This window comes from Scophthalmus maximus, chromosome 1 (genome assembly GCF_022379125.1).
Source record: "Scophthalmus maximus strain ysfricsl-2021 chromosome 1, ASM2237912v1, whole genome shotgun sequence".
Lineage (NCBI taxonomy): Eukaryota > Metazoa > Chordata > Actinopteri > Pleuronectiformes > Scophthalmidae > Scophthalmus > Scophthalmus maximus.
In genome coordinates, this window is record NC_061515.1 from 29,630,137 (window position 1) to 29,655,748 (window position 25,612).

Consider the following 25,612-nt stretch of genomic DNA (forward strand, 5'->3'; position numbering starts at 1 on the left):
CCCTGATGGAGAAAGCTCGGTCACCATTAGATTTGAGCCTCGACTTGTGAACAACTAGTAAAGACCCACCTGAGGATCTGAGGCTGCGAGCCGGCTTGTAGGGGATCAGCATTTCATTCATGTAGCTTGGAGCAAGACCAAGCTGTGCTTTAAAGTAATTAGTAAAATCTTACAATCAATTCTAATTGGGGAGCCAATGAAGTGAAGTTAAAAGTAGGATTAGATTCTCCCTAACAACTTTATTTCCCCGAGGTTCTGTATTAAATGACTATAACATTCGTTCTACGAACCTCGCTGTAGAATGTCCACAATATTCAGTTCCATCTTGAGCTTTCTGAGGTTCTGACTGAATCGCGTTCTCTCAGTCCCATGTTTTTGTCAGTGTACTATTATGTGTTCTTTTGTTTCCTCTTGTCCACAACTGTCACAGTTTCCTGAGTTATGTTTTCCTCTTTTGAATAGTGTACTATTAAGTCTCTCATTGATACCGTACAACATACGTCAGTTGTGAAGCTGCTGAAATTAATCGATTAGTAATCGACTACTAGACTAATTGACAACAATTTTTTTCTGTGATTTATAGTCATTTTAATTGATTCTATGGTCTGTTTCTTTCTTAGTTCACTGATCAAAGACAGTGAAACAGTGAGAGCTGTAATAACCAGATTAACCACTAGATATCAGAATTGTACTTTGAGCCAGTCCAGTATTATATTATATATAATTTGTGAGAGATTTAAATCATTGACAGTTATACTTTACTTTTTTTATTTCTTTTGTATATGTTATATCCGTTGAGCTGACAAGTATTCAAAGTTTTAATTGATTTAACGTACATGAACCCAACACTGATTCATTCATTATTATTATTATTTTTGTGTTAAATTGCCTCCTTCCCTGATATTTACCTCACTTACATGTGAGGAAAGTGACACGTGGGTCAGGTCTGAAACTACTACAAGTCCACATGTATTTCCACCTACTTGTGTTATTTTGCTTCTTTAACACTGACATGATAACATGTGAGAGTTCTCTCTCGGAGCATTAAAACGTTTAGGTTATGGAGCATTTACTCCAACAACATCAAGTGACACAGTGATTAAGAAAGAGGACTACATTCAATGTACATTTTCCGTAATTAAGCCAAAGTTAGAGAAGTTGTAGTGTGGGTCGCTTTGCTTCACTCAAAATTGTTGTGAAATATCTCCCTATTATTTGCCACCAAGCGTCTGTAACGCAGAGGAAAACAAGGACTGATGATTATTTAAAACGAGGCTTTAGTCATCACATTATTAAAAACAAATATCCATAATGTCTCATTTTTATGATGTTATGTTTCCCCTTACATAAGATAAGATATACATGTATTCGTCCCACAATGGGGAAATTTGGGTATTACAGCAGCAAAGTGGACAGAAGAATATAGAAAGACATTTTAAAAAGCAATATCTATGTACAAAATATAACAGAAAATATTAAAAAATATATAAAAGATATACTACTACATACTTCATGTGCTAGATTAGTGAAAGCATCACACACACACATTGACCTGCTTTACTGTTAAGACCAGAATCGAATGTCAGTGAGAGTTGAATCCATTTCCCTTTAGAGATAAATATAAAATACTTTCAGTTACACGGTCAAATATATGAGAATCCTCTCAAATAACCAGGGTAATGTTAACTCATTACCCTGAGTTGGAAATGATATTCCAAATGTCTATGGAATATCATTTGCCAATCAAAAAGCATCTGAAGAGGTTTTAAATTTACCATATGTGGAACATTTTCATGACACGACGACACATGCCTCCCAAGTAGCCCCGTATCTTAGCAACCCGTTTGGAATCCCGTTACTTTTCCCAACGCGGTGTGACAGTTATTCCAAGAAATCAGATTTCATATTTATTTTAAATCGACATGTGCAGAAGTTGACTCGGAGGCTGATTCATTAAAAACTATTTTTTTTTTCGTGCGCCGACGTGCGCGCCGGATCAATCCACATGGGACAGATGTTTTGCTCGCGGGAGCGCGCGGCGCTGCGGACTCGCGCACTGCGCGGTCTCGTGAGCGCAGTAATTAGAGAGCAGGTGCGTGTGTGTCACTACATCGCGAAGTCTGTTTTAAAAGATGAATTTCTGTATTTATATAGTTTCTTCTTCTTCTGCTTGTCCAGCCTCTGCGCAACGTCTATGGTCAGGTTTGTGAGCGCGTACACATGCTACTTCCGGTTGCCACCTTTCAAAATAAACAACCTAAACTTTAGAAGAACTCTTCTTACTTCTTGCGCTAGAAATGAACGTGCTAATAGGCTAAATGAAGCCTACTTTACTACAGCATTCTGCCAGTTCTGCATTAATATAACTTGTGAAAAATAAAATAACACTTCTAACCCCTTACTAATGAAAAAAGTAAAACATTTAAAGCTACAACCTTCAGTGGATTCTATGACCGTGGTCCTGTAGCTAATGTTAGCCAACAAGGTTAGCAATGACGCATTAGCCACCAACAGTTAGCACAATGTTTAGCTAACTCATTATTTATCTGCGGACATGTTCATATACTTTGAATGTCGTCACTGGTCCCGGTAGTTAGCCAATGCTAACTTTAACAGCATTACCCAAATGACCACTAATGTGCAATTTACCCTTTCATAGTGCAAACTATTTCTTATAAAAACATTACATGTTGGATTCAATTTGAAATGTAACCATTGTATAGATTTGTGTAAAAAAAATTCCCCTTGGAAACATATTGTATACGTGTGGAAGTTCTTCCATACTTCTACAATAGTAAAAGTATTGCATAGATACTTAAGTAAAACAGTAAAAAAAAATTCAATTTAAATATAAAGCATTTTGACAAACTGTGTGTAATAATTGACCTCATAGAAAATACTTCATAATGAAATGAAGTTCATCAAGATGTTAAAATGTTCTCCAGGTGTCACGCAGACGTTTGTTCTGACGCGCACATCTCTTCACTTCCGGTATGAGTTCGCCCTCACTGTGCGTAATTTGGCACAAGTGGACCTGCAGCCCTGACAGGAGCCTCCCTCCCTCCCCGCCTCCCTCCCTCCGTCTCCGGGTGTCTCCCCGGCTCCGAGCCGCCACTTCCCGCCCAGGTGTGACATTCTCCTGGTGCCTCATAGGAGCCGCGACCTGCCGAGAGGATGACGGACTCCTCACCGCCGGACCCGCACACGACTGAGGCGGGGGACGAGCAGGAGGAGCCGCAGCAGCAGCAGCAGCAGGAGCAGGAGCAGGAGCAGGACCAGGAGCAGGACCAGGAGCAGGACCAGGACCAGGACCAGGAGCAGGACCAGGACCAGGACCAGGACCAGGAGCAGCAGCCCGACACACACAGTCAGGGAGAGCGGTTGAAGATGGACCAGGAGATGAAGATCACAGACAGCATCGACGACCGAGGTCAGTGAAACACATTCAAAGTTCAGGAGTGGCCACATGCACATCCATCCATCCATCCTGATGTACCTCACCATGAGGCTCCTGTTTCTTATGAGATGATATGACATGTGCTAAACTGTCGTCTGTGTGGTGTGTGATTAAGATTTATGAATAAATGAGTGGTTTGCCTTTGGGGAGGTGCTGAAGGAGAAGAAAGCCACAGGCGGCAGTTTGAACGGAGTGCTCCACATCTTAAATATGACACAGAAACAATTGGAGTTTCATTCTTCTCAACACAATCTGGCCGAACAAGCCTGGAAACAAAAAGTAGATGTTCCTTTTTAATAGATGACACTAGTGTATTAAAGTGTCTGCAGATTAAATTCACTTATATACTGTATAATCACACTCAGGCTCTGGACTCTATCTTTACAGTAAAATTAAAATTAATTTAAAGCAGCTCTACCTAATTTAATTAATGCCTATGAACTCAAAAAGTTAGAAAACAATCATGTGTTTTAGTTTATCAGTGCAAATGACAGGGAGAGACCGTATTTTTGCATGTTATTTTGCAGGATTAATGTGTTTACACCCGTCAGCCTGTAAGACACTTTTTTTGATGTTAAACTATTTCTAACATCTTCCTGCATTTGGGTCCTGCAATCTTAAAAATGTGACACCATTAAAATAAAGAACTTAATGTTAAACATGTTTTATTTTTGCTGCCTTTTAAGTTTTACTTCCAATAAGTCAATCCTGTAGTGGGGCCAAAGTAAAGTGTGGTGGAAACCAAACCAGAGCAAAAAGGAGAGAGAAAAGTGGATTTACATTCTTCAGGTTCTCTCAAATGTCTGTTGGATGTCGGCTTTACACCTACAAGTGGCCGAAATAATCAGTTTATTCAGGTTTTTGTAACACCAAGAAACTCCTTTAATTTATTTACAAGGAATCAACTCTTCTTTAGAGGTACATTTATTCATATAACTAGTTATTACTGGTAATTATCACTGTTTACTCCTAATGTCCCTTCCCTTAAAATATCTATAGTGCTGCGTCATGACCTCACTGTGCCCTGCGTTGTTGTCTGCAGGTCTTCTGGAGAGCAGCATGCGCCTGAAGCCTCACGAAGCGCAGAGCTACCGCAAGAAAGCCCTGTGGGTGTCCTGGGTGTCCATCATGATCACTATAGTCCTGGCCATCGCGGCTTTCAGTGAGTAAAAACAAAAACAAACCTTCAGCTCTCTACTTTGATGAATCTCACAGAAGAAACACCGGAGAGCTGCAGAGACGCCTGCAGTTTGCTCCTTCAGTTGGAGGACAGGGTTTGTTAATTAATGTGGCGTCCGACAGTCGCACTTGGAATGAAAGACGACCTGAAGGACGAGCAGTTGATGCCATAAGACGAGGCCGTACTTCAATGTCCCATTTCATTCCCTTTTAAAACCTCTCGCCTCCCACAGCTTCCACTTCAAATAAGGCTATCTCTCGATTTAAAAAGTACAGTGGAATATCTTCACATCTTATCTTCCTCCCTTTTTAGATTTATTTTCTTCTCCTTGAACCTCTGCAGATCAGACTCTTCCTCGTTTTAGAACACCTTTCCTTTTTGACCTGACAGAAATCACCTTCAATCAATTTTTTTGATGGTTTAAATATCCCAGACTTCAGTCGCCATCACATGCTGCAATATTCGACTGATGCTCCTTCCTTCTCCTCCTCCTCTGCAGTAAATGCAAAGTAGCACTTGACGGATGCACAAGTAAAGAGAACCAGTTGTGCTGCAGCGTGGTTAATCACCTCAACTCTGAGTTTACAGATGTGCATGTAAGAGCAGATAGCGAGTACGACAGCATGTTTCAGTGAAACGCTCATTTAATTTTTCATGTTTTCATGCAGTATGTTCATTGGACATTTGCCGTTGCGACACGTCACTCGTCACATCTTGCCTGGACTCACTCAATTAAAAATGTCTGTACTTGCAAAGAAATGAGCAGAGGAAGAATGTAACTTAGCGTCTTTTAGTAATGAAAAGTGCTCTATAAATGAAATTTATTATTATTATTATTATTACTCATAATTCTATTTGGACGCCCTCTAAGATTAAGGGACCAGACTGAAGAAAATGTTCCACAATTGATTGGATTTGTGCTTGTGGATGAAATTGAAAATGTTGATTTGTTGTTTTAACTACTTGCGTCCGATTGAAGTCAAAGTGACTCAGCAGCTCGTCGGAGTAGAGACGTTGAAGAGCGGGGACATTTTTGTTCTGGAAATTCGAAGCTCTTCCTGAGCTCAGTCGATGTATTTGATAACATTTAACACCACTTCCTGTTCTGATAAGGAAACGCTGCAGGACACAGTAGTGTGACAGCTTACATCTCTGACGAGTGTGTTGAGTTATATGTTTAATATATTCCACAGTTAACGACGTTCATTCAGTGCGAATAAGAAAATCCAGTTGCTCTCTTGTTGATGCTTTGCACACTGGTGAGAAATGTTGTAAACAACGTCCACGTTGGTCAGATAAAGAGCAAATAACAACTTTAACTTTAACTTCAATCTGTGTGTTTCAGATTTATTGAGTTCTGTGTCGCAGGCTCTGTAAATTAATCCCAGTGTTATGTTCTTTTACACATCGAACCAGTTTCATGTCATTATTCCAGTTTACAGCAGCGTGAATTAGATTCAGTACGATCTCATCATTGAACTGCAGCGTCTCCTTATCTTCGAGTTTGCTGATCGCCCACCTCGTTAAACCGTCTCTGGCTCTTGTGCAAACAGGCTAATGTGTTCTGAATGTGAAGTGCGTCCCTCTGTTTTATTGTGCGACAGTTATGTGAGAATCCTGTGATTGGCCGGGTGATGGTGGCGTCACGTTCGCCTGTGTCAAGATGTAGAAAGTACAGAGAGACCGCGAGAAAAAACACAGCAGCTCTCAGAAGTAGATCTAATCTAACGCGTTGCAGAGTGTCAAGGTGTTTTACAAACAGTTTATTGGATTTGAAAAACTGTTTCCAGCGACACGTCTTTGTGCAAACGTCGTACCACAGCCGCTAATCAGCCTTCAGCTCTTAGTAAGAAGTTGTTAGTGATAATTACATCAGGAGTGATGCCGTCTCATATGGTCTGGGTCGGAAAACCACAGTGCACCCTGGGAATGTTTTTGTGTGTGACGTCACCTCCACCTGCTGCTGAATGATAGTCACCGGGGAACACGTCCTGTGAAACATTCGCAGTATTCAAACATGAAAAACACCTGCTTTCACTCAAGCGTGTGTGTGTGTGTGTGTCTGTGTGTTGGGGGGGGGTGAAATTCACTGGCCTCGCGGTCGTGGAGTTGGTTCTTCACCGCGTCGCGTCCTGCTCATGTTCTGACGTCTGCGAGTAGAAACCAGTGGAGTGACAATGTGACGGAGCCTCCCTTTAATATTAAGATGTACGACGTCGCAGTGACACGTACGCCATCAGTCCAACTACTGGAAAAACAACCTCGACAGCAATAAACCGGCGGAGATGGTGTTTCATCTTCTCCTGGTCTGCGTGACACGTGTGTGTGTGTGTGTGTGTGTGTGTGTGTGTGTGTTTGTACCATCTGACACCCACCCAGCTTTCCTGGGAGTCAATTAGCCATCGCTGTGCTCGGCTTTGATGACCGCGGAGCTGCAGCTCTGTCATTTAGACACGGCTTCTTCTTTCTTGGTTCCTAATGAAGGAGCGAGGAGGAACGGAGGAGAGGAGGAGAGAAGGAGAGGAGGAGGAGGAGAGGAGGAGGAGGAGGAGCAGATGATTTGTGGGGGTTTGATCTCACATGAAATCTGTAAAAGCTGAGAAATCTCGTAAAGAAGCATGAAAGCAGAATTCCTGCTTGAACATAGTTGAGTTGAATATCATGTGAGTGTTTCTCAAACAAAAATTGAATCTGCAGACATTTTCATTCCTCATATTTTCGTAGATTAAGTTTAGGTCTACACAGACTAAACCCCTGCTGTGCTTTTTGTTCGTACGTGTGACCACGTGCCGTGAAAGAGAAAAGACAAACATGTCTTGCGGCTGCTACTTTTTTTATCGTCATGTGAACTGTGGCAGGTTCCTGACACCGTGTCCACACGCTCCCTCCCTCCCTCCTGTTGTTGACTCTCATCGAAGCAGCCGTCAGCTTCTATTTGCCGAATGATTTGTCTGAAAATCGGGCAAGAAGAATATCATCTGTTTTCATTCCATATGCTACACACAGTATATACTATATGATTTATGATGTGTGCTACGTGACGACAGTCTTCCTTACTTCCTGTTTTACTCTGTGGTTCTGTCTCCTGCTCGTTCCACTTCCTGTCTTTGTCCTGGTTCCCTCCTCTGTGATTGCCTGATGAGTTTAACCTGTGTCCACTGGCCCTCTGGAGAGTTTGGTGTCTCTGCTCCCGTTTAGTTCGGATCCCTCTTCTCCTGTTGCCTCAGTTTAGTCTTAATTTTTCCTGATATGGAGTATTTGGGGAGTTCTTGTGTTCTGCCTCCCTGGACATCGAGTGTTTCCACCTGTCGGCCTGTAAGACACTTTTTATGTTAAAGTATTTCACTGCCTCTTCCTGTTCCAATCCTAAAAATGTGACACCATTAAGATAAAGAGCTTAATGTTTATACACGTTTTATTGTTGCTGCCCAATAAGTCAATGAGTGTAAGAGATTCTTTATCCTTGTCGTCGGTTGTGTTTAAAGATGATGTGAGGTCTGTGGAGTTTGTGTGGAAACCACTTTGCATCCACTTGTTTCAGTGACGTGAGAAATTCTTTGCATAGACAGAATCAGGAGACTTGAGCTTTCCAAGTATATATGATTTGTCACGGTCGTGTGAAGATGGACAGTGTCACAGCCTCTTAGCAGCCATCTTTGATTTGAAGGTTGAATGTCTCCCTCTTCACCTGACCATCGTTCATCAAGGATGTAAAAGAGTTTGCACTTATCTTATATAAATAATTGATCATATGAAGCCTCCTGTTTTTTATGGTTCTCGTGTTTGATGGATTTTCAAAAGCACAGATGTACTTTGTCACAGAAGCTGGTTTTCATCCATCGTGTGTGAAATAGTTTCTCTGCTGCATCTCTGCAGATCTGCTCTCATGCTCATTTGTATTCAAGGTGTTCGCGTGCTTTAGTGTCTGCAAGTGTTTGTGAACGTGAAGGCGCCGATGGTTTCTGTTTTCATTTTTTGGTCGGGGCGGAGGTTGGGGGGAGTGGATGATTGTTCCTTAGCCCAGAGAGAGAAGATGAAACGATAAATGTAGGAGATGATCAAGAAATGAGTTGACTGTTCTCGAAGCAGAAATAAAAAATGAGCATGCGAAGAGGAAGAGTGCAGCGTTTCTTCATGCAGAGCTGCGGCGGGTTGTCGGCCCCCAGTGAGTCTCGCTAAAAATAAACCTGAGAGAGGAGGAGAGGATTCCTCCCCTCTCTCATCCATCAGCATCTCTTCCCTTTGTCTCGTCTTCCTTCTCTGCTCAGTGCAGGTGTGTCACTACATGGTGGTTTGTTTTTGCTGAACAAACCAAGAAAAAGAAATAAAGCAATTCCAATGAAAACTGACATGATAAATCATCTTGTCAGTGCAGTTGAACTCTGGCTCAGCTGTTTCTGTGGAGTTTAGATGAAGGTTACACGAGCGATCGTGACGGGACGAGGAAACCTTTAATGTCGTCTCCGCGGCAACGAGTTATCTGGTTCATACATATTACGGTTTACATTATATATTCTATTAAAATGTTTTCTTCGCCCTCTGCTGCCATAACTCTGCGTGTTTCCTCTCACTGGGTCTAATAAAGGATTTTCCCATCATGATTTTTTTCTTATGTTTGTATGATGAATAAACAGCAGTGGACACAAATGATGAAACTGTTATGACGCATCCATGATTAAAAAATTGTCAGATTTGAAAAAATTGTCTGCGTTTGTGACTATATAAAAAACTTTATTTTACGGAATAAAGTGCAGAAAAATGTATTTTCTATATTTTGAAGTTCCATTTATTTGGTTTTCTTTTTATTTATAGCTAGTTATAATAAAGTTTATGATTAAAGGTTTTGATGATACATTATTTATAACTTGTGTGTGTATATATACACACACACACATTAGCTGATACCTGTATCGTAACTTTCTTAAGCTGTAGTATTATGAATCCATATTGTATTGGCTCTTTATGAAAGTTGTTGATGTAAAGTTTCATTCTCTCTGTATTCTCCGCAGCTGTTTCCATCATGCGTCACAGCGCTTCAGCTTTCGGATTTGCTGTAAGTCGACTGTAAACACTCCACTTCACTAAACGCTGTTTGATGACGAACGCTTCAGTAACATGTTTTTTTGTTTGTCTTTCTCTCTCCGCTCTGTAGTTCGATGCCACGCTGGACGTGTTGTCCTCCGTCATCGTGTTGTGGCGCTACAGCAACGCTGCAGCTGTTCACTCTGCTCACAGAGAATACATGTGAGTACAGTCGAGGACCGAGGTGATGGTTCATCACCAGGAAGTTCTTCATAAGTTCTTCATAAGAAACCTGCAGGTTGTCAGAAAGTTGTTTTCATACTGATCACTTTGGTTATTTCTGAATTAATTTTCAGGCTGTTGTCGTGTTTGACAAACACAGATTATATCACAGATTATACCTCCTTGTGTTTTTGATAAATAATGTAACATTATGAAATGGCAATCACAGAGTCATCAGATTGTCCTTGTCATTTTCTTTAACATTGCAGGGTCTTTTTTTTTTTTCTTTAACATTTTCACTGATTTCATAGGTAATAATAAATGGATGTTGATGAAAAATGATGATGAGGGGACTGTTGGTGGAGTGATGCTCTCTTACTGGGTGACAGTCTAGTTTAGATATAGTTTGGTGAAGATTTATTATATTTGCAGACGCCTTGTTTGTCTGAGCTTTTGTCTGGATGCTTTGATTTCAAATTTCAGAAGCAAACAACCCCAGAAAAGTGATGAAACCCATTTCAATGTGTCCACAGTGTGTATACGTTTCCGTGTGTGTGTGTGTGTGATCTATCAGAGTCTGTATAATGATTCTGTATAATGATCTCACACACATACACACTCTCTCACACACACACACACACACACACTGTGCTTCAGTTTTTCTCTCCTCTGTTTGATTGTGAACAGCCGGCGGTTTTCATCAGACCGAGTGAGAAAACCAGAGAATCAATATTAATTTCCATCGGTCTGAGTTTGTGGCTCTATGGCGATACCCAGGTACAGTCCAGACCGGTTGCCAGGGTAACGAGCTCAGTGTGTCAAAACGAGACGAATTAGGCAAATGTGGAGCTTTAAAAACAAAAACACACCGTCACTCATGATTGTGAACAGAGTCAAAGTCATCTTCATGTGATATGATGGGAAATATTGAAACAGAACCTTTATTTTAAGAAAAACTCATATGGTGTTTTTGTTGTTGTGGAGAAAACAGCAGCACAGATGTGTTGTCATTTTTACATCCTCTGTTCACAAGGAACGCGGGGCTGTTAGTGTGTGTGTCCTGCTGTGGACTTCCCAGAGGGATGCTTGGTGTTGCCTTGGTTACCGCATCCAGTCAAAACCCAGGAGTCCAAGGAGAGAGAGAGAGAGAGAGAGAGAGAGAGAGAGAGAGAGAGAGAGAGAGAGAGAGAGAGAGAGAGAGAGAGAGAGAGAGAGAGAGAGAGAGAGAGAGAGAGAGAGAGAGAGAGAGAGAGAGAGAGAGAGAGAGAGAGAGAGAGAGAGAGAGAGAGAGAGAGAGAGAGAGAGAGAGAGAGAGGCTTTAGACTTGAATACACACACACACACACACACACACACACACACACACACACACACACACACACACACACACACACACACACACACACAGAGAGACTGATGTCGATGCTCCAGTTGTTCAGTTTCCCTCGAGGATTTGTTACTTTGTTAAAGGTGTTCGAAGGTACGACAGAGATTTATTTAGAGAATAAGGTTGTAATATTACCAGAACTAAGTCAAAATTTATACTGAGGTGAATTTAGAGATTTAGTTTTTTAAGTTCTGTTGGTTGATTTGATCTGTACTGAGAGAATCTGTACTCATGATCTCTTGAACTATGTTTCTACTACCTTGACTTCATCCCTGCAAGAAGCAGCTGTGAACCACTTTCACCATTTTCCTTTCTTTTCTGTCTTTTCAGACATGGACACGAGTTCAGTGTTGAAATAAAGAAAAGAAACCATTTTCCATCTGGTTATTAATGTAGTTGGGTCACAGTTTGTTTTTTAAATTTTCCTCCAGAGCCTGCGTCATTCTGGGGGTGATTTTCATCCTGTCGTCCCTGTGCATTCTGGGTAAGGCCATCCACGACCTGGCCACCAAGCTGCTTCCTGAAGTGGTAAGAAATCACGTAGATCGAAATGTTATTTAGTAGAAAAGAGAATCATGACGTGGTCGTCGCGTGGTTTCTCAGGTGTTGATACTTCCTTAAATAGCTGTCATCACCCGGTTGCCGGGGAGACCTTTAGATTTATCTGATGTTTCTGTTTTTGTGGACAAACTATATAATTGTGGGGTTTGTTGTGCATCATGCTTTATTGTGAGTTTGTCATTTGAAGGATATTAAGTTTGGACGTCGGCGTGTAGTCCATGAAAACCTCAACTCTTTATAATAACTGCTGCACTTTAATCACATTTTTCATCTTCTTTCTCAAATAGTCAGAATCTCACTCGGGCCTCAAACCTGAATTTGTTTTTTAGATCCTTCGTTGATTTATTGTTCCGACTGTTTGTGCGTCTGTTCGTGTGAGTCGGGCCCGACGGGCGGTGAGCACCAGACCATCAGACCATCGGACCAGACGGGATGTTCTTCTCTCTCTCACACTCTGCATTCACCAGGCTGCTTTGTGGTGCATCATCGTCGCAGATATAAATAGCTGGTGTTTGCCTCAGTGCGCCCGCGTTGGAAATGAGGTTTATTCTCACCGCCTCTCTCTCTTCCTCCTCGCTATGAAATGTTAATAAGGTGCAGTGGGGAGGGGGGAGGGGGAGTCAGGGAAACCTGAGGAAGAGCAGAAACATGTGAAGGAGGTTTTTGGGTTTTTGACACCTGACTGTTCCGGCTGTGTTAAATCCTCTTGAGCCCAATTAATGTCAGTTAGCGACGTGAACGAAGCTCTTCTTCGTTGGTTTGTGAAAACCTTTCAACTCCCAACACGGTTTTTTTAATATTCTGGTTTAATTTGAAGAGCGGACGTGACGCTTCACAACCCCTCGGCCTGTGAGAGCCTCTCAGGCTTCACCCACACCACTGAGGTGGAGAACTAGTCTCTGCCCCTCTTCCTCTCGGTCTTCACGAGAGAGTAGATGATGTTTGTCCCCTGACGCCGCCTCCTGTGAAAAGCAGAACAGTTTGTACCGTTTTCATTTTCTGATTCCGCTCAGGATCCGGTTGTCAAACATGAAATGTCAAGTTCTGCTTTAATATTCTGAGCTGTGTGTGTGTGTGTGTGTGTGTGTGTGTGTGTGTGTGTGTGTGTGTGTGTGTGTGTGTGTGTGTGTGTGTGTGTGTGTGTGTGTGTGTGTGTGTGTGTGTGTGTGTGTGTGTGTGTGTGTGTGCCCACATTAAATCCTGGTCACAGGGTCACTGAGAACATTCCTTATGAAAATAGCCTCAGTCAGTGTAGTTTGTCATTGGAGCTTTATGGAATCAGAACTTGCTGACTTGCTCTCTTGCTTGCCTAACTTGCTTAAAAAACATGTAAACTGTGATTCATGCTGCAGTGAGAGGATATTTAGTTTAGTCTTTGTATCAATTGAAAGGATGAAGTGATGATTTGAATTGACAGTAGCCTCCAGTTTATTTCTATATTCATCAAACAGTCATCTTTCCAGGTTTTAAATATGTAGAGAGTATGCTTCTCCTTCCTCGGCTGAGTCACGACTCTCACTCAGCTCCTTCCCTCCGTCTCCTCTCTGATGTTTGCCTTCGCCAAATGAGCTTTTCATGGCTCTGAGGCCGTAGTGCAATATTAATGCTGCCGCAGAGGTCTGCAGCTCCTCATCCATCATCATCATCATCATCATCATCATCCAGCCCTGCTCCACCTGCCGCCATGCGAGGGAACGCCTTCCTCCCGAGTGAAAGATGCAGGGGCTACACACTCCCCCACTAATGCCTGCCTCCATCCTTAGTGCATTTAAAGTCATTTCATATATGAATTTTTAAATTAAAAGGACAAATCAGGAAGCGTTGGAGCACGTGTGACCTCATATTGACCGAGGAGGATAGTTTTGAGTATAAATGATGGAGAGAGGAGATGTGGATGTGATGGATGATGGATGATTTCATAAGGAGATGATAGTTTTATCAGCGGGAAGTGGGAACAGAAGTTAAGTAGTCAGGGTTGCAAATGACTGCGGTCAACAACGGTGGAGAATCTGTAGACGACAGGATTTTACCTCGAGCTGCGTTCACTGACTCTTTCTCTCTCTCTCTCTCTCAGGACGACTTCCTGTTCAGCGTGTCCATCGTCAGCGGCCTCCTCTGCATCGCCCTGGCCGTGATCAAGTTCATGCTGGGGAGGGTGCTCACGAGCCGCGCCCTCATCACCGACGGTAACACCGACGCTGGAACAATCAGGTTTACGCTGTTTTATTCAGCAGAATAACGTGATGTGTTGTTTTTCCTTCGTTCTGCAGGATTCAACTCTCTGGTGGGCGGAGTCATGGGCTTCTCCATCCTCATCAGTGCTGAGGTGTTCAAGCACGAGCCCCAGGTGTGGTACCTGGACGGGACCGCCGGCGTCCTCATCGGCCTCATCATCCTCGCCTACGGGGTCAAGTGAGTTCTCGGGAGGTTGATTCTTTAATCTACTCAGGAATAAGCTTGTGAAAGAGATGATAGAAGTAATAGTTATTTAATAAATAAAAAACCCCTCAGGAGGTGGGTTTTAAATTAAGTCAGAAGTTTGAAAACTTTACTGCTGATGGAGTGGGACTTTTTATGAGCAACTAAAACCCTCACGTGAATTTATGTCTTCAGGGACTCGGAAAGTCGCTGTAAATTTTTGTTATTAAAGATTCAAGGCATTTAAATTGTTCAAAGTGATCAACTTGTCTTGTCGTCCTCGCTGCAGGCTGCTGCTGGACATGGTTCCACGGGTCCGACAAACCAGGAACTATGAGCGTTTTGAGTGATGAGGGGCGGAAGGAAGGACGGAGGGCGGGTGGGGACTGACGGACAGGAAGTGTGTGTGTGTGGGTGACGTCCCCCACACAGACGGTCACATTCAGGCCTGGAGGCGTCAGTGGCCTGAGGATCCAGACGGACGGCCACTGTGTGTGGGGGGGGGGGGGATCAAACTCTCGGCACCTTTTTAAATGTTTTAAAGAAATCAGCTGTACATCAAATATGTGTTTCTGTCTCTGACCAGTGAACAGGACGGTGCGTTGTTTCACGCCTCCACGTTGAGCAGGAGGACAAAGATGATATATGGACCCAGCGTTTCCATAGTTGATGTTCAATACCTCAGTGACCCCTCATCGCCCCGTCCACTCGCGTTTATCTCCCATGGTTCCTAGAGGCCTTCGCGATGTAGCAGAGCAGCGTTTAGTTTAGTGAACATGTTTATAAGTATTAATGTGGACTGTTGTGGTCGGAGCATCAGTTTACAGTCGCGACGTGACTTCCTCCAGCTACAAACATGTAACACAGGAGAAACAAGTACAGGTCATTGGTCCGTTCACCTCTGGCGCCATCTGCTGACCAGTTCCTGAGACTAGAGACATTTAAGAGATTAGAGGTGAAGGTTTGTTTGTTTCAGCAGGAAGTTTATCAGATACAACTTTTGTGTCATGGATCTTTTGTCCAGCGTGAAATTCCTCATCTGAAACGACCCAGCAGAGTTTACCTGTGACGTCCGTCCCGCTCAAGCACATCCTCACCTTTACTGTGGGTGACTCGTCCATGTCCCACTGTCCATGTCAGTCGAGATTAATCCTCTGGGTCTAGTTTGATCATTTAACCTCCTTAGATTTCCAGATGTGGCCTTTAGTCTCGTCTGTTACCTTCTATGTCCGACTCGTCCAGTTGTGGGTTTGTCTCTTGGTTCCAGAGGTGAACATGAGTAACCTGCCACACGTGTCTATATATAATATATATATATATATAATCTCATTTAGATTAGGAGACTATAGTGAGGACTGGACATTAGTGTGATGAAAGTAATTTGAGTCGCTGCCTGACCAACGTCCATGACCAAAACCTTGTCTCTGTAATAAACTCTGCGCTGAGATTTTTAATTTTCATACTTTCTGTGAAATATTTCAATTAACTGAAGGATTCCACTTTCCAGCAACCGTCGAATCGACTCATCAAAGACGTGACGACGAGTTCCTGAGCCCCGTTGATTCTGCATCTGTACAGTTAGTGATCGTCGTGAGCGATGATCACGTTCTTGGCGAGTCAATATTTATCTTTTCGATATTGTGTCAAGCGTCGATGTGTCTTTTGTCTTATCTGGAGCTTCTGTTTGCTTTGGGATGTTAAATGGCAAAACTCCTAATCTCTCTGTGGAATTAAATATGGTGACGTGACGTATCAACATGGTGATAAAAGATGACTCATGTTAATGATGAGAAGCGTTAAGATTTAGTTCAGGTGTTAAGATGTTTGCCATCAAAAGACAAAGATGGTTATTAATGATGAAAATGCTCTTTGTATGTCAACATTCTGGTCCATTGAATTAAAAATCTGAGTTAGAATAAAGATTTTCTGAACTCTAAAGAAAAAATGGACCCAGTGTCTCTTTATTTTGACCTAACATTTTGAGAATAAATTAGAAATATCAAAGGTTGAAATGTGGAGAATAAAGTTGAAACTTTTATTTTGCACATTGAAAATAAAGTATCACTCCTGATGCTCTAACTTGTTTGACCAGAGGAGTCGACTTGGTTCTCAATATTTCAACCTCATTCATGACATTAAAAAAACAAACTTTAACTCTTCAAATGTTCTGTGAAGTCTGACTGATATTTTTTTTTATTTATGATGTGGCAGAAACGTTTCCATACAAAGATGCATTTAGAAAAAAATAGAACTGTTGACCTGACTTTCGTTGACACCAGTTAAAATGTATATACAATTGTCACGTGAGTTTAAACAGTATTACACAGAGGAGGCTGTTATTTATGTAAATTATGGAATAATATCTTAAAATCTCTCACTCCGTCCTCACAGCTGTTTTCCTTCATCGTTCCGGATCAGACTTTGGCGACTGACTGTAATAATCGCGGGGAGTGTCAGCAGCTGTTGGACGTTGTCACGGTAACCATGTGTTTCGCTGCAGTGACTGAATGTTCACACTGTAAATACAGTATGTGACCGCGGTGTTCAGATGAATCACATGTAAAGTCTTTTATCTGAATGTAGAAGCTTACGGAGTCACATTGGTGTCCAAAGTTGTGAGCACAGCAAAATATTTTTTACATAAATGCATAAATCATAGTTTGTATATATAGATTATATTAACAATAACTCAAGACTGATAATGTCTCTACAAAAAAAAATTGATCCGTTTGCAAAGAAATACTTCTTGTGCTCAGTTGATGTGTTTATACACTGTACTTCCCTGTGCCAGTGTGAAAACTGTATGTGGAACAAGTGAGTCGAAGACGTTTGTCACAGAAAAAAGGTTTATTTAAAAATAAAGTTATATCCCTCTTTACTCATCAAGGACTGTGAAAACAAAAAGAAACCGTCACTGCGTCGTTCACCTCTTTCGTCAGAAACCGCCGACTGATGCGTGTCTGTTGAGAAGCAGATTTACAACAAAGACGGAGATATGATGATCGGTCCGCTCAGCAGTTGATTTCTCTTGAAAAGCAAACGGCTGATAACGTGATCGACAGCGTGTTCGGAACAACAGAAAGAACATAAGGCAACCAAACAGGTTCAACTGTCAGCTGCTCTGCGGAGAAGAGACGACTTCAGACTCGGAACCCGTTCAAAGACCAAACCAAAGAGCTGCGAGTGTTTTTCCTGCCAGCTCACATGAGAAAAATCTCAGCTTTAGAAATGAGATCATTTTGTTCCTATCAGGTTTTTAAAGAGGGAAAATCTTCAGTAGGAAGCTTGTTGGTTTCGGTCTTTTCATGGGATCTGCTGATAAAAACATTTGTCGCACCGTCGCTGTGAAACTCGAACGATGAGTCAGAAAACATCTGTCGTGTGTCGCGTCACAGACCGGACATGTTTCTGAAATCACAATATTGCTGGAATGGGGAAAATATAAATCCACTAACAATTAACACCGTTTCTCAGTGAAATCAGTCGGTGTGGTTTTACTAAATAAATTAGACGGTTTGGGTCGAGGACGTTTCCTCATCTTAAGTGAAAAATAAACGGAATTAAAATAATTTCAGGGAAAATAAAATGATTCTCTGCGGAGAGAAAAAGTTTGTGTCGTTGGATTTAACGTGACGGGACAAAGAAGCAGAAACAAACTGAACTGTAGAAGAAGAAAAAAAGGCACATCATGATGTCTGAGACACGAAGTTGGCGTCAGATCTCCGACCTGAATGAAGAAGCTTTAAAAAGAAATAATAATCATATTGGACAGTGTGAGCAGACGCAGTGAGACGGTGAATATCATCAGTCTGTTTGTGCAAAACCAAAAGCTCCAGATTGGAAAAATCAAAGTGTTCGACGAGGCGGCTGCTGCTTCTCACAAGAAAACGTTTCTCCGCTTCTGTTCCTCTTGTAGAGGCGGTGACGAGAGGAGGAAGATTTAGGTTCTGTTTTTTAATCAATAAAGTAATGAATCGCTATTTTCCCTCTAGTGTTTAATTGGGCCTTTTCTTCTTCCCATCACGTTTTAAAGAGGAACAGAAGCGGACGAACGGTCTCCAACTCCGTACGCTTCAAGATGAACTCGCTGCTGCTTCTCTTTTTTATTACTCTCCATAAATAAAAATCTATAAAAAGGAAAATCAAAAAAAAAGAACTCCCCCTCCTATAAATAAAAAACAAAACCGAGATAAAGATCTGTATATAAAATAAATAAAAAAGAAACTTTAAACCCATATGAACAATATACAGTGTCACTAAGATTCTCCTCAAACGTTTCTCATTCACAAAAGAATTACACGACTCATTTCTTTTTCCTTTCGCAAATTACGATCCTGACGGGAGGGAACGAAGAGGGAACTATGTTGGCGTGTGTGTCGCTCATGAGTGTGTGTGTGTCGCGTATGTGTGTGTGTTTAACTTTGTGTACATAAAGACTCAGACTAACATCTGGGTGAGGCTTCATGTTTCTCTACGACACGACGTCACGACACCCTACGACACGGCGACTCAGTACGACCCTCCCCTCCCTCTCTCTCTCGTGTGTGTGTGTGTGTGTCTGTCTGTGTGTGTGTGTGTGTCTGTGTCTGTGTGTGTGTGTGTGTGTGTGTCTGTGTGTGTGTGTGTGTCTGTCTGTGTGTGTGTGTGTGTGTGTGTGTGTGTGTCGTACCGTATGATGCTGAAACAGCTTCTATGACTCTCTACTGGCCTTTTACAGAAACACACACTCGGTTCTCTTCACAACTTTAAATAAGACGCCGATCCGGCGGAACCTCGTCCACACTCTTGTGTCGGGGGGGGGGGGGTGTCTGTGTCCGGGAACGATAAAACTTCCAGAATATAAATCTAGATTAATCTCTGATACATGTTTCTCTCTCGTCACGTTTGTCCACACGAGAGGAACAAGTCGGTTACAGTGTAGAACTGGTATGTCTTTAGCCGCCGTCTGTTAGGCCCCACCCACTTTGTGTGTATATATATATGTTTGTGTGTGTGTATATATACGTGCGTGTTGGGGGCTTGGCCCTTCAGGCAGGCCAGTCCAGTGCAAACCTACCTAAACAATAAGCAGTTTCAGATTTGAGCGGGACGGTGGATGGAGGGGGCAGGGCGGCTGTCAGGAAGGGGGCGGGGCGTCTCCCTGGTGCCTCGCTGCCCTGTTGAACTGATATGTGCAGAACAAGACTCCCATCGTTGATTCAAGCGATTGAAAAAAAAAAAAAATGTCGATGAGGAATAAACAGTCTCATGAAAACATGAAGGACTCCGGTGTGTGTGTCTCAAACACGCTCACACACTCGTTTTAGCTGCTCCGCCCATCCTTTGACCCCGCCCCCACGTCTGCGTCCTGGCCGCGCCCCTCGCCGGCGTGCGTGCGCGTGCTATAGGCAGTCTTTGCACAGCGCCACCTGGCCCTTCATGTAGTCGCGGCAGGGGCAGATGCGCCGCAGCGTCTGGTGGGCGCCGGCGCAGCTGAACAGCAGCAGGTCGGACTGGAAGATGCAGTGGCGCTGGGCGTCGCTGTACGCCGGGACCACCGTGTCCGCGCTCGACTCCACCGACTGACAGTCCACGCCAAACCTGAGGGACGCACATACAACACATTCAATCCAGGGACCACCTGGGCTCTCCGGTGGTGAAGAGGTGAAACTGCAGCTTGGAGGAAATCATCTAATTTCACCAGTGAAGGAAAAACTGCACAAATACAGTGAATTCAAACCTGTTCTTTGCTGCCACCTGCTGGGAGTCAGTGTGTATCTGCTGCTGCCTCCGTGTACATACGTATAAAGTGTGTGTGTGTGCGTGCGTCCCACCTGGCCAGGTCCTTGTCCTTGTTGAGGTGCTGGAAGAAGGACGGCTCACAGATGAGCTGCTCCTCCTGACACACCTGCTTACAGGAGCGACCGGGCTCGGCCAGTTTGACTTGCAGGGCGCCGAGCGGCGGCCACATCACCTGACCGTGACAGAAGTCCTGAAGGGAACAACCAGCTCGTCAGTCTCACTCCACAAACTCGGTCTCAAGTTTTAACGATTAAACGTAGAAAAATGATGTTTTCAGTTCAAGATCAAGTTTTATTCTCTCTACTCGTGTTACAGAAATCCTTTAAAAAATACCTCTCAATGAAATAAAACTTTTATTTCGTAAGAAAGACTTAGAGTCATATATGTATTTGTTCTCTATACATTTGATTGAAGTTCTCCCTCTATTATTATTATTATCATTATTATTATTATTATATTTATTTAATGAATAAATCTGAGTGACTCAGTCGCAGCTCTTTGACTTTTCATCTCCTGGAGATCAGGCAGTTGGTTTGTTTTTGTTTCACAGCTGTAATCTGATCTGCATCCATGTGAAAAGAGATGATGATGATGATGATGATGATGAGGGGGGACCAGGTACCTGGTTCTCGATGAAGGCGTTGACTCTCTGCAGCATCCCCTCACAGGTGAACTCGTAGGGCAGGTAGGGCTCGATCTGGAACACAAAACACACACCGGTCACACGACAGACAGACAGACGGACACCGACGTCTGGACGTTTTCCACCAGACCCCTTGTGAAAGTCGTGTGTGTGTGTGTGAGCTCAGCCTGGTGTAATATCAGCCTCTGCTTGTCGGCTCTTTGAACCACTGTCTTTTGATTCCCGTCGACTTCCACGGAATCTGATTTGCAGAGGAAAACTTCAAACGGGGCAGAACGACAACTGAAACCTCTGTTCCTGCGCTTTGTGTGTGTTGAAGATGGAGGAGGAGGAGTCCAGCCGGAGCCTGGTAGGCTGCCTCTCTCCACGGATCACCGAGCGCCTGAGCCTCTGTCGGCTCGTCCGGTGAACAAAGCCATTGTTCCGACCCGCTGGGCGAAGAGGTTTAAATATTCATGGTCCCGGAGACGACGGAACATGATCCTGCTTTTCTTTCCCCCGAACTTTCACTCTGTTGTTTCTACTGTAGATAAACACGCTTCCATCCAAACGTCGGCTTTTCTCAATTAGGATTTGCAGTTTTTCCTCATCGATCAGTTCATCTAGCTAGTGTTTTTCCAATTCACAAGAAGAATCTCCATTTCAAAAGTAGTTTACCTTCTGGCTGAGGATGGAGCGGATCGCTCGCTCCACCTCGGCGGAGTTGTCGATGTCAACCGTCCACACGTGCGGCTGACCGATGTACACCTCAGCGTACGGATGCTGAGAGGTGAGCTGCAGACGGGAAAACAGAAAAAAAAACATGAGTTAATAGAGGAAGAAGTCGCCTCCTTAGGTACAGGGTTTTTCTGTCAGATGTCTAATGTCTGATGTCTGATTCTGGGGTGCGTCTCACTCACCTCCCTCAGGGTGGGTTTGCCCTTGAAGAAGTCCGTGTTCTTGCTGCTCTTCGGTGGGTTGAACTTGGGGTTGAGGAAGGCGCAGCCGTTGGCGATGGCCTCGAGCGGCGCGGGACCCTCGTAGGGGAAGGACAGACCCACAAACAACTGCAACACAGAGGAAGAAGAAAATCAGACGTGTGACGTCTTCACGCGCTGGTTTGAACAAGCTGAATGTTCAGCAGAGCCTCTGGAGCTTCCTGCACTCGGAGGCAGGAGGCGCGTGGGAGCCGACAGCCATTAACCAGGATAACAGTGACGGCAGCCGGGGTCAGAGGAGTTTAATGGCTGCGTTGAGGAGTTCCTGTTGTTTGCTGATAGCAGCAGTTAGCCCTCGTCCAAACAAACCTCCCTCATCTTATCAGCACAAAAAAAGGCTCGAGGCAGCACTTTTTATTTTCTTCTTCCCATAAAGCAAAGGAGGGAAAAAACAAGGAGAATAATGTGAACCGTGATGTTTATACCCCCCACAGGCCAGAAGACGCTTGTGAAGAGGAAGCACCGCCGAGAGTTTGGAGACGGAAAAACACTGAACGTGCAGGATTCGTTCCAAAGTTTAAAACGATATCGAACGAGCTACATCGCGTGATCACAAAACTCGAGTTACCTGCTGTTGTTCGCCCAGAGAGTCACTTTCCCCTTTTGTACCCGGAACTTTTACAAGGAGCCACACGGTTCCTGTACTTTGGTGAAGGTGATTTAGACCCTGGTCCCTGCGGTGGGTGGAGTTCCCAGTTCCTGGGGAAAGTTCTTGCGGTGGAAACGCAGCTCTGGATGAAGTTTAAACTCTCCAGTGATTCCACAGGAAGGAAGACGTATATGTGCTGCGTTAACGTGAACAAATACTGTAGATATGGAGGACCGGACCCTCCTACATGTATGTGAGGCGGGTGGAGCTGGTGGTCTGATGTGGACCTGTGGTTGATTTGCAGTAGCAATGGCTGCTCTGTGTGTGTTCCTGCCTGTAGCACTTAACAATGTGTCTTTAATGTTCTTATATTTCTGCCAGCAGGTGGCAGCAGAGAACTTCCTCTCACTGCGTTTGCGTGTGTGTGTGTGTGTGTGTGTGTGTGTGTGTGTGTGTGTGTGTGTGTGTGTGTGTGTGTGTGTGTGTGTGTGTGTGTGTGTGGGGCCATGAGGCCTTGACATGAAAGCTCAGTGTGTATTAAAGTGGTTTTGCATATCCATGTTCATATTCATCTCTATGTTAATCTTCATGCGCATAGCAAGGCTGAGCAACAAGGACGTCCTGCTTTAAAGAACCAACGCCTCCGATCAGAGCTGTTGTGCTTTTGATTTGTGAACCCCGTCGAAGTGTCAATCTATATCCTGGTGCTTCACTCACCGGTCGGACAGATGAAACACTAAACCACGTCAAGTAAAACCAAACAGAAACACAGGGAGACATATGATTCATCTTCACTCCGATTGCAGAAACCAGGAGGAAAGTGTTCAGAGGCAGAAAAAGATCATTTAGTGTATCTGCTCTCAGACCTGCAGGATGCTTCTCTCGTCACGCCGCCGGAAACATCTCAGTCTCTCAGTTTCCAGCACCTGGTCTGGGAGGTGCAGCAATACGACGACAGTAGCTCCAGTCACAACTTGGTAACAGGAGGACTTCCTCGTCTCACTCATAAACCTTTGGCTCGGCGAGAACACAGGAGGCATTTGAAGGAGTGAGGAAAAAGAGTGAAAGTGAGAATCTGGAGGCGGCGGAGGGGAGGTGGTAAATAAACAAGGGACTCACCCCTGAACCTCCGTCTCGGTCGTCTGCGACACAGTGACGCTCAGGAGCTCCATCGCAGACCCCAGTCAGGAGTTTATTTCAGGAGAGAAAAATCAAACGTCTCGCCCTCGCTCGAATATTTTCACAGTTCAGGCTGTGGATAGTAAAAACCCCTCGAGGCCAATTAGCGGCGGCGGCGCTCTGTCTGCAGGTAACAGTGAACGTGTGGTTGAGGCGGCGCCAGAAGAAAACACCTCCTGTTTTTCCTTCTCATCTCTCCAACAACAACGCGGCTAAAACGTTTGGGTTTTCGTGTGATTTAATTGGAAGCCGCCCGCCGGGGGGTTTCCTGCTCCAGCCCGTGTGATGACAAGATGTGGAGTCGCAGCTCGCCCGCCAGGCGATGCTAACGGCGCCGACGTTCGAGTGTTGTTTGCTTTTTATTCTTTCGCAAATCTCTGAACCTCGTTAATGATCCGATCCGCGGCAGAATTCTCCTTCTGATTCTCTCTGGTCTCGTTGCCGTGTTGGTTTCATGTGATGTATTCTGTGAAGCGTCGAGCCGACAACGGCTTCACGGCTCACACTCTTTTCACTAAAAAAGGAGGTTCGATCTGGATCCATTTTTTTCTCTCATCTGTGTTATGATAAGAGTGTTTCTCATCCCTGTGTGATGTCTCTCTCCCTCGGGCTTCAGGAGGATCCCACAGGTTGAAGCTTATTCCTTTGAAAGGGAAGAAGACGTCGGGTCTTTTGGTTTTACTCGAGCGACACATTCGCATGACGCGATGTAGCAAAAGCCAATTCTCTGGTTTTGTTTTCTAGCGCGAGGAATATAAATGATCCGAGGGCTAAACTCATTCAATGAGATTCTGCGTCGTAGCACTTTGGTGAAGCCGCAGCGTGAGAGTCTGCTAATATACGTAGAGACACAAAACCATTTGTGTGCAACGGCCTCATTCATAACTTCATCTGTTTGTATTCCTTGTTTTGTTTTGGTCCAACACCTTTGTGGTAAAATGAGACTCCTCGTCTTTGTGAATGAGTGGGCCGAGTAGTGACAGGAAGGTCAGGATGTGAAAGTGTTTGTGTGGACGACTGCACTGAGGACGCACCCAGAGAAACCACAGCCTCTCGGTTCACATAGAGACTCTTACTGTACATCTGCAGAACTGAGATGTGCTCAAAATCTTGGCAGGAAGTGAAGTGAAGCCTTGTGTTTGGACACAGCGGCTACAAGAGCGGTCAGAGTAGGTTTTGCAGCCTTGGCACAGTGAAAAGACGAGTGTGTGTGATAATCACAGTGTGCGTCCTCCATACTTACTAGCTCATCAAAAGGAAAAGCGTAGGAGTTCGTTGTCGCCCGATTAAGCAGCGTGACCTCACGCGTCCATCTCCCCCTGTCTTTTCACCAGCAGCCGGACTCACCTTGGTCTCTCGCAGGAGGAACTGCAGGTCGCGGCCGCTCAGGATGCCGTGGTTCCTCACGTAGCTCGGCAGGTGCACGGTGCTGGTGCCGTGCACGGTGCCGTGCACCTCCATGTAGCTGTGGATCACGTCCAGGTATTTCTTCTTGTCCTGGAACGAGCAAGAGGGGGAGAGAGAAAACACTGGTTAGGTTGTTTTGTCGGTGAGAGCGGATCAGTATCATTACTTTGTTTCCACGGCCCGGTGAACTTTTGTCCGAGCTACCTGACGGACCATCTGGCCGAGATATAAATAGCCCAGCGAGGACGGAGCTTCGCTGCAGACAACAGCCGGCTCCTGTTGATGAACTCCACCTGATGTGTGACGTCTGTGATCAAAGAGACACTAAGAACCTGCTCTCATCACACAGGAAGTGACCTCATAGTGGCTGAAGGTCAAACGTGAGATCAAGGTGCAGTCCGCTATGTTTACACATTCAGACAAGTTTGGTCTTCGTGGTGAGAACGACTCACCCTGTTTCATTCCTGCGACCGCAAAGGATGCACTAACCCCGATGATGTCATAGTGATGTCGCCAGGGTTCTCTTGACCTTGGCGCTAGATGTTGTTGTTTTTTAGCATTATCCAAAAACTAGGGACTAATAATCAGGACATCTCGACTTCTGCTGCATTTTGTGAGTTCAATGTTTTTAATTTTCTGTGAGAGAGTTCTTTCTGTTCAAGATTTCCTGAATTCACTTTCCTTCTTGTGTTTGTTGACCATGAATTAGTCAGAGTAACAAGAGGAGAGTTCAGCGTGCACATGGCTCGATATGATATAAGAGACTCAAGGCAATATGTGAGTTGGGGG

General features: G+C 44.1%; 2 protein-coding genes across 4 annotated transcripts in view; one reads left to right on the forward strand and one right to left on the reverse strand.

The window, feature by feature from the left end:
* Positions 1 to 1,971: 1,971 nt before the first annotated feature.
* On the forward strand, positions 1,972 to 17,909 carry LOC118309604 (transmembrane protein 163-like). Of its 2 annotated transcripts, none has more exons than XM_035631933.2 (9): positions 1,972 to 2,092; positions 3,154 to 3,430; positions 4,500 to 4,619; positions 9,647 to 9,690; positions 9,790 to 9,881; positions 11,700 to 11,796; positions 13,904 to 14,015; positions 14,100 to 14,241; positions 14,537 to 17,909. In XM_035631933.2, the coding sequence occupies exons 1-9, from the start codon at positions 2,006 to 2,008 to the stop codon at positions 14,595 to 14,597; spliced, it is 1,032 nt and encodes a 343-aa protein (XP_035487826.2). In that variant the 5' UTR covers positions 1,972 to 2,005; the 3' UTR covers positions 14,598 to 17,909. The 2 variants fall into 2 exon arrangements, with proteins under 2 accessions (XP_035487826.2, XP_035487847.2); XM_035631954.2 differs by having other exon boundaries at positions 2,070 to 2,202.
* The window catches only part of mgat5 (alpha-1,6-mannosylglycoprotein 6-beta-N-acetylglucosaminyltransferase), a 53,694-nt gene continuing 45,161 nt past the window's right edge, over positions 17,080 to 25,612 (reverse strand). For both annotated transcript variants that reach the window (XM_035631366.2, XM_035631374.2), the window contains 6 exons: positions 24,764 to 24,913; positions 21,571 to 21,717; positions 21,329 to 21,445; positions 20,651 to 20,725; positions 20,061 to 20,218; positions 17,080 to 19,827 (listed from right to left, as the gene is read on the reverse strand). In XM_035631366.2, the coding sequence (XP_035487259.1) occupies positions 19,629 to 19,827; positions 20,061 to 20,218; positions 20,651 to 20,725; positions 21,329 to 21,445; positions 21,571 to 21,717; positions 24,764 to 24,913 (846 nt within the window). In that variant the 3' untranslated portion in view covers positions 17,080 to 19,628. The remainder of the gene's footprint in view (positions 19,828 to 20,060; positions 20,219 to 20,650; positions 20,726 to 21,328; positions 21,446 to 21,570; positions 21,718 to 24,763; positions 24,914 to 25,612) is intronic.

Bases quoted from the DNA above. Each gene is read 5' to 3' on its own strand.
- LOC118309604 (XM_035631933.2), top strand. From the start codon at position 2,006: ATGGGACAGATGTTTTGCTCGCGGGAGCGCGCGGCGCTGCGGACTCGC. The intron at 4,620-9,646 runs GTGAGTAAAAAC...TATTCTCCGCAG, and splicing joins CCTGGCCATCGCGGCTTTCA to CTGTTTCCATCATGCGTCAC. The intron at 11,797-13,903 runs GTAAGAAATCAC...TCTCTCTCTCAG, and splicing joins CCAAGCTGCTTCCTGAAGTG to GACGACTTCCTGTTCAGCGT.